This window comes from Camelus bactrianus, chromosome 35 (genome assembly GCF_048773025.1).
Source record: "Camelus bactrianus isolate YW-2024 breed Bactrian camel chromosome 35, ASM4877302v1, whole genome shotgun sequence".
NCBI lineage: Eukaryota > Metazoa > Chordata > Mammalia > Artiodactyla > Camelidae > Camelus > Camelus bactrianus.
Window position 1 is genome coordinate 16,948,546 of NC_133573.1, and position 8,621 is coordinate 16,957,166.

The following is an 8,621-nucleotide window of genomic DNA, read 5'->3' on the forward strand; positions in this document are numbered from 1 at the left end:
TGTCACTTCAACTGTCGTAACTCTAGGACCTTCTCATTACCAGTAATTGAATATCCCATGCATTAGTCAGGGTTATCCAGAGAAACAGAACCAACAGGAGATAGAGGGAGAGATAACATGTGTGTATATCTAGAGAGAGATCAATTTATTATGAGGAAATGACTCACATGATTAGGGAGGTTGACAGGTCCCACAATCTGCTGTCTGCAAGCTTAAGACTCAAGAAAGCTGATGGTTTAGGTCAGTCCAAGTTCAAAGATCTGAGAAGCAGAAGACCTAGAAATATATTTCCCAGTCCGAGGGAGGAGAAGACCCACGTTTCAGTTTACACAATCAGGCAGAGAGAGGGCGATTCCAACCTTCCTCTGCCTTTTGCTGTTTTGGGGCCCCCAGTGGACTGAATGATGCTTACCTGCATTGGGTCACCTGCACTGGCAGGGGCAATCTGCTTTACCGAGTCCAGTGACTCAAACGCTAACCTCACACAGAAGCACTCTCATAGACACACCCAAAAGTAATGTTTAAACATGATTTTAATGTCACTTAAAAATATGATTTAGAAAGTAGCCAGGTAAGCTCCTGTGTTAATACAGTTATGCATTTAATAACACATTTGGTGGTGTGGATGTGTTTTAAATGTCCTCATTATACAAGTATTCTTATACAAGCTGGCTGTAAATCAGAAGAAAAAATGAAATGTAAATAGCATAAGATGTAAGTATGTAGACACTATATTATGAAAAAGAGAAATGCTTACCCTCAGACTTGTGGTGTGGATACTGGGGTAGCTGAAAGGTGAGAAGATGCTGGGATTAAATACATTGGCTGGTACAGTGGATCAGAATTTGGAGGATCTCCAGCCACAGAACTAGCTGTGCCTGCCAGCTTCAACAATAATGCAGAGTAAACAGCACCTCGGAGAAGATGAAAATGGGGCTGGAGGGCAGAGAGCAATCTGTTAAGAGTTAGATTCTAAAGCCTTGATCTCATTTGCAAGACAACAAGTGTCAGCAGCAAAATGAAAGCAAGTGAAACAGAAATGCAGTCTTTTTTTAATAATTTTTTTCTTTTGTGGGGGGAGGTAATTAGGTTTATTAATTTATTCATTTATGTTTGTGTTGGTTTTGGTTTTGGGGGGATAAATAGGTTTGTTTGTTTGTTTGTTTGTTTGTTTGTTTATTTAAATGGAAGTACAAGAGATTGAACCTAGGACCTTGTGCACACTAAGCATGCATTCTACCACTTAAGCTATTATTTATTCATTTATGTTTTAATGGAGGTACTGGGGATTGAACCCAGTACCTTGTGCATGCTAAGCAGGCACTCTACCACTGACCTATATCCTACCCCCAGCAATGCAATCTTGACCCTGCTCACCGACTACTGAGAAAAGAGATCAACCTCTAACCCTAAAGGGTAAGACATTTTTGGGAAAAAAATTATTATCTACTTCAGTCTCTAATGCTCTTTTGTAACGTAATGACAACTGAAAGTTACAGATGTGAAGAGAAGCTTGAAAAAGTGCCTTTAAGTCAATAGAAAAAAAAAAAAAAAAAGATCACTGGAAGCAGACCCACAGATGACCCAGAGGCTGGAATTAGAGACAAGGATTTTAAGAGAATGATCATATATATGTTAAAGACTAAAAAGGAATGGTGCACAAAATAAGAGGAAGTGCTGAGAATTGGGGGGTATTCTCATTCTAAGAAGGAAAGCCTTGAAAAAGAATCAGACAGAAATTCTATAATAAAAAATATAATATCTAAAATGAAAAATTCACTGGGAGGGCTTAGTGACAAGTATGACACACAAAAGAGAGAATAAATGCTCTTGAACAGGTCAAGAGAAATTATCCAATCTAAAGCACATTGGGGGAAAAAAAAGTGAAAACAGATCACTAGAGGATTGTGGAACAACATGTAATTGGAGTCCCAGAAAGAGAACAGAGAAAATTATAGGGCAGAGCTAGCTATGTGTGAAGAGATAATGGTAGAGAGCTTTTCAAAAGTGAAGGAAGCAATCAACCTACAGATTCAAGAATCTCTGAGACCCCCAAATAAAAATTGTTCAAATAGAAGAAAGAACATTGTACCTACGCATATAATAGCCTAACTGTTGAAAACCACAACAGAAAGAAAACCAAACTTAGAGAGAAAAACTTAATAACATCCAGATAAAAAGAATACTCTGCATCTCAGAAAACCACTTCTATTCAGAAACAATGAAAACTAGAAGATAAAGGAATGACATTTTAACATGCTGCAAGGAAAAAAAAATTGTCAACTTAGATTGTTACACTCAGTGAAAATGTCCTTCAAACTGTAGGCAAAATAAGCAAATTTTTAAGCAAACAAAATCTGAGAATTCATCACCTGCAGTGCAAGAAAAACTAAAGAAATTCCTTTGAGTTGAAGGGAAATGATCTTGAATAAAAGCCTAGAAGGAATGAAAAGCATCAGAAAAGATAAATATGTAAGTAAGATGTAACAGGTCATCTTGATATAAGTAAGATGTAACAGGTCATCTTGAATGCTTAATTTTATTTTATTTTTTTGAGGGGGGAGGTAATTAGTTTTATCTATGTATTCATTTTTTACTGGAGGTACTGGGTTAATGCTTTCAACTTTTCTTTGAAGTCCTTTTAAAGCAACCATAACTATAAGGCATTGTGGGATTTTAACATGTGGAAAAATTAAATATATGAAAATAATTCCGTAAGAGTCAAAAAGGGAAGTGACACAGTTCTCAAAAGTGTTTTACATTGTCTAGTAAGTGGTATTGCAGATGGATTTTGATATGTTTCATTTGCCAAGTTTGCATTTTATAACCCCTATGTAACTAATAAAAATAATTCAAAGAGGAGTAGCTAAAAGCCAATCAAGAAGATAAAATGTAATACTAGAAACTACTTGATTAATCTAAAAGAAGACAAGGAATAAAGGAACAAAGGGCAAAAGGGACAAAGAATACAAGTAAGAAGATGGCATAACTACATCAGAAGTTAAATCAAATGCCAATCGACTAAATGTTCCAGTTAAAGTAAGAAATAGTCAAACTAGACAAAAGAACAAGGTTCAGCCTTTGCGACTGAACAAGACACAATTTAAACATAAGATAGATCCACAGTAAAAGGATAGAAAAATGCCTTGCATACACAAATCATAAAAAAGATACTGTGCTTATTTTAATATTAGATAAAGCAGACTTCAAGACAGAGATGAGGAGACTATTTGATGATGGTAAATGGGTTGATTCATCAAGAAGACAAGACAACACTTTGACCAGTGCGCCCCGGACATCTCTAGCTAGGACGCGGCTGCAGGCTGCGGAGGCACCGGCGCTGATGCCACGCTTCAGGTGGGCCGGCGTGCGGGCCTGGCCGCTTCAGCGCTGCTCGAAGCCTCGCCCCCGGTGCTTCGCCCGCCGCTCGGAACGCTCAGTCGTTCCTCAGCGCCGCAGCGATCGGCCGACCGCCACCCCCCCCTCAACCCCGCGCGCCTCTGCGCAGCCCCGGTATCCCTCGCGAGTGTCCCCTTCGGAGCGGAGAGGCCACCTTCTCGCTCCTCGGCCTGGCCTCCGGGAAGAATCGGGAGCGGACCCTGGCGCCTCGGCCGCCAGCGATGCACGCAGACGCGGACAATTAGATGACAGCCGGGGGGGGGGTGGGGGGGGTGGGGGGGTGGGAGCGGGACCCCGCCGTCCGCTGCGGGGCGCCCGAGGCGGAGAGAGGCCCTTCTGAACTCCGGATGTTGACGACACTTAACTAGGGTACCACGGAGGAGAACTGTGAACTTCGGTGGCATCAGTGTCCCGGAGAAATCGGCATTTAAATCTGTTGTTTTGGGACCGTGACGCTGAGGCTTTTGGAAGACTGGTTTCGTGAAGGGGTGGATGTGAACCCTCGGAAAGCGCTGTTGATTGCCGGCATCCCCCAGACCTGTAACGTGGCGGAAATCGATGAGGCCCTGCGAGCTGCTTTAGCTCCCTTGGGCGAGTACCGACTGCTCGGGAGGATGTTCCGGGGGGACGAGCACAGGAAGGTAGCCTTAATAGGGCTTACTGAGGAGACTAGTCATGCTCTGGTCCCCAAAGAGATACCCGGAAAAGGGGGTGCCTGGAGAGTGATCTTTAAGCCCCCTGACCCAGATAATGAATTTTTAAGCAGATTAAATGAATTCTTAAGAGGGAGAGGGCATGACACTGGGCGAGTTTACCAGAGCTCTGGGATATGGAAACGATCCTTTTGGCCTAGACCAGGACATGATCCCAGAAATGCGGGCCCCTATGTTGGCACAGGCCTTAGGTGAGGCACTTCAGCCTGCTCTGCAATACCTGAAATACAAAAAGCTGAGAGTATTCTCAGGCAGTGATCCTCCAGAAACAGGAAGAAGAATTTGAATCCTACCTGTTTCATACCACTCAAATGATGAAGACATGGCAGGTATTAGATCCCAAGAAGAGGAGACTGCTAGAGAGCCTTAGAGGCCCAGCATCTGATATTATTCGTGTCCTCAAGATAAACAATCCATTAATTACAGTTCCTGAATGCGTGCAGGCTCTTGAGAAGGTGTTTGGGGTTATCGATAATCCTAGGGAGTTGCAGGTCAAATATCTGACTACTTACCAAAAGGGTGAAGAAAAATTGCTTACGTGCTGAGGCTGGAGCCTTTATTACAGAAACTGGTAGAGAGAGATGTAATTGAGCGGGAAGTTGTGAATCAGGCCCGCCTAGACCAAATCACTGCTGGAGCAGTCCCCAGAACCCCGCGCGGGAAGTTTGCTCTGTCAGAGGATGGCCCAGCCCCTGGCTTATTGCAGTTACTGACACTGATAAAGGATGAAGAGGCAGCTGAGGAGGAGCACCTTCTCCAGGCAGGATTAGAGGGCCTTTTCACCTGAATCTTGGGATCAGGAAGGGCTCCCTGGCAGTAAGCAGAGCATGAAGGTGGAACAGTCCATATACGCAGTGATAGACATTAACCAATCCCTGCCTTGTGCTGCCAAGTAACTCATTTTTGTGCAATTCTCAGTATATTCCTTTGTCATTTCTGTGCCTATTTAATGTCTCCTATATGTGTCATTGACTAGGAGGATGCAGTTCTGCACTGGTGTTTATATATTTAAATTCACCCTGTGATTTTTTTTTTATCACACACAGCTGTACAGAAAGTCTAAGCACTACATGTGTGTAGTACTTTGAGCGAACAGGCAAGGTCAGGTACACATGCTGGCCAGATCTGCTTGAGCTGTCAGCTTGGGTGATAATAGGTGCAAGTGTAGCTGTCAGATGTGATAATGTATCATAGTTTCTCTTTTTTTGTTGTTTGTTTGTTTACGTTAACATAGTTTACAATGTGTTAGATTCTGGCGAACAGCAAAGTGATTCAGTTATGTGTATACATATGTATATATTCTTTTTCAGATTCTTTTCCATTATAAATTATTACAAGACATTGAATGTAGTGCCCTGTGTTATATAGTATGTCCTGGTTTATTTTATATATGACAGTGTGTATCTGTTAATCCCAAACTTCTAATTTACCCCTGCCTCCCCACTCTGTCCCCTTTGGTAACCGTAGGTTTGTTTTCTGTGTCTGTGAGTCTGTTTCTGTTTTGTAAATAAGCTCATTTGTATCATTTTTTAGATTACACGTATTATCATATAAAAAAAAGACAAGACAATTCTAAGTTAATATGTACATAATAATGTGGTAAAAAATAACAGAAGTTAAAAAAGAAATTTTAACATTTATAAACATAGTTGGGTATCTTAACACACCTGTCCTAGTAATTGATAGAACAAACAGATGAACAACAAACAAGGATATAAAGGTTTGGACAACACTATTCACTGACTCAACCTAGTCAATGGTTAAGGAACACTACATCCAACAACTGGAGAATATGCATTATTTGCAAGGACATGAGGAACAAAGTAGAATTCTCATAAATGAATTTCTTGATGAGTTTCAAAAGACAGAAATCATAAGACTATGCTCTCTGATTCCAAGAAATGTAAACAGAACTTTAATAATAATAATAACAACAACAACTAGAAACTCCCCCAAATATTTTAAAATGATGCAGCACACTTTTTAATAAGCCATGGATCAAAGAAGAAATCATAGTGGAGATTAGAAAATGTTTTGGTTCAGATGACAATAAAAATATGATACATCGAAATCCCTAGGATGCAACTAAAGCAGTGCTTGGAGGAAAAATTATATAACTTTAAACGCATGTGTTAGAAGTGAAGTATTGACACCGTCTTCTGGCTGACCATGGTGGACGTTTTGAGGGCAGCTCACCCGCAGCTTGTGCGCACCGCACCGCCTCCTGTGGAAGCCTGAGCCAGCTGTGGAACTTTCTCCCTTTGTCTCATAACCATGTCCACCAATGAGAATGCTAATTCACCAGCTGCCCGCCTTAACAGATTCAAGAACAAGGGGAAAGACAGTACAGAAATGAGGCGGCGCCGAATAGAAGTTAATGTGGAGCTGAGGAAAGCCAAGAAGGACCACCAGATGCTGAAAAGGAGAAATGTCAGCTCTTTTCCCGATGACGTTACTTCTCCACTGCAGGAAAACCACACCAACCAGGGCATCATAAATTGGTCTGTTGATGACATTGTCAAAGGTATAAATAGCAACAATTTGGAAAGCCAGCTCCAACTACTCAAGCTGCTAGGAAACTGCTTTCTAGGGAAAAGCAGGCCCCCATAGACAGTGTAATCCTGGCTGGTTTGATTCCAAAATTTGTGTCCTTCTTGAGCAGAACTGATTGTAGTCCCATTCAGTTTGAATCTGCCTGGGCCCTCACTAACATTGCTTCCGGGACATTAGAACAGACCAAGGCAGTGGTAGATGGCAGTGCTGTCCCAGCATTCATTTCTCCGTTGGCATCGCCCCACGCTCACATCAGTGAACAAGCTGTGTGGGCTCCAGGGAACGTTGCAGGTGATGGATCAGTGTTTCGAGACTTGGTTATCAAGTCTGGTGCAGTTGACCCGCTGTTAGCTCTTCTTGTGGTTCCTGATGTGTCATCTTTAGCACGTGGTTACTTACGTAATCTTAATCTGGACACTTTCAAACCTTTGTCACAGCAAGAATCCCGCAACCCCGTCGGATGCTGTTGAGCAGATTCTTCCTACTTTAGTTCGTCTCCTGCATCACGATGATCCGGAAGTATTAGCAGATACCTGCTGGGCCATTTCCTACCTTACTGACGGTCCAAATGAACAAATTGAAATGGTTGTGAAGACAGGGTTTGTACCCCAACTTGTGAAGCTTTTAGGAGCTGCTGAACTGCCAACTGTAACTCCTGCGCTAAGAGCCACAGGAAATATTGTCCCTGGGACAGACGAGCAGACTCAGGTTGTAATAGATGCGGGAGCACTTGCCATCGTTCCCAGTCTGCTAACAAACTCCAAAACTAACATTCAGAAGGAAGCTACGTGGACAATGTCAAACATCACGGCTGGCCGCCAGGACCAGATGCAGCAAGTTGTAGACCATGGGTTAGTCCCGTTCCTTGTTGGCGTTCTCTCCAAGGCAGACTTTAAGACGCAAAAGGAAGCTGTATGGGCTGTGACCAATTACACAAGCGGTGGAACAGTTGAACAGATCGTATACCTGGTTCATTGTGACATCATAGAACCATTGATGAACATCTTAAGTGGGAAAGATACCAGGATTATTCTGGTTATTCTCGATGCCATTTCAAATATCTTTCAGGCTGCTGAGAAATTAGGTGAAACTGAGAAACTAAGTATAATGATTGAAAAACATGGAGGTTTGGACAAAAGTGAAGCGCTACAAAACCATGAAAATGAGTCTGTGTACAAAGCTTCATTAAATCTGATTGAGAAGTATTTCTCTGTAGAGGAAGAGGAAGATCAAAATGTTGTGCCAGAAACTACCTCTGAAGTCTATACATTCCAAGTCCAGGATGGCACTGCTGGGACCTTTAACTTTTAGATTGTACAGCTGAGGCGTAAAGTTGTTTGTTGTGTGCTCTGTTTGGTTTAAGTTTGTCTTACTGTTTCTCTACTAAAAACTCTTTTTAAATGTGGCTTGTTACTGTAGCACTTTTTACAACAAAACTATACTTGAACAGTTCCAAACTGTACATACTGTATGAAGCTTCTCCTGTCCATGGGTTTCTAATTTCTATGTGGAATTTCATATCTTGCAGTGTCCTGTAAATAAGGATTAAATTCCACCCTTTTCTTCTTCAAAAAAAGTGAAGTATTTAAAGTCAATGATCTAAGCTTTCACTTCAAGAAGCTCTTCCCTTGGGTGATGATGGTGGGCAAATCTTGGGGGAACTCAGGGCTTTGCTCTGCAGTGGTACATAGGATGAGTTGGGTAGAAAATGGAGCAAGGATTGAGAGGAAATAGTGATTCTGATTCTGATTCCCCATACCAGAGAATGCAGAAAAAGAAAAGAAGAAAATAAGTATTCTAAAGTGGCTCATTGTGCAAATAATACTAATTACATTCGTTTCCATAAACTAATTACTGTTTTCCCTAATCATCATGCAGCCTATGAACAATAATCTAAACCACCACATATGTGTCAGATTGACTAAGTTTAATTGGACAGTGTGTACACTGTCATCA

At 41.7% G+C, this 8,621-nt stretch overlaps 1 protein-coding gene and 1 pseudogene across 1 annotated transcript; both read left to right on the top strand.

Annotated features, from left to right (window-relative positions):
- Positions 1-3,839: 3,839 nt before the first annotated feature.
- Positions 3,840-4,899, top strand: LOC105078501 (modulator of apoptosis 1; the record flags this gene model as incomplete). Its single annotated transcript, XM_074358000.1, is given in 4 exon segments — positions 3,840-4,181; positions 4,183-4,385; positions 4,387-4,640; positions 4,643-4,899. Coding segments are annotated over 4 exon segments (1,056 nt in total), but the record flags the coding sequence as incomplete, so codon positions are not given.
- A 1,391-nt stretch (positions 4,900-6,290) lies between these two features.
- Positions 6,291-8,096, top strand: LOC105078510 (importin subunit alpha-1 pseudogene; annotated as a pseudogene).
- The last annotated feature ends 525 nt before the right edge of the window (positions 8,097-8,621 follow it).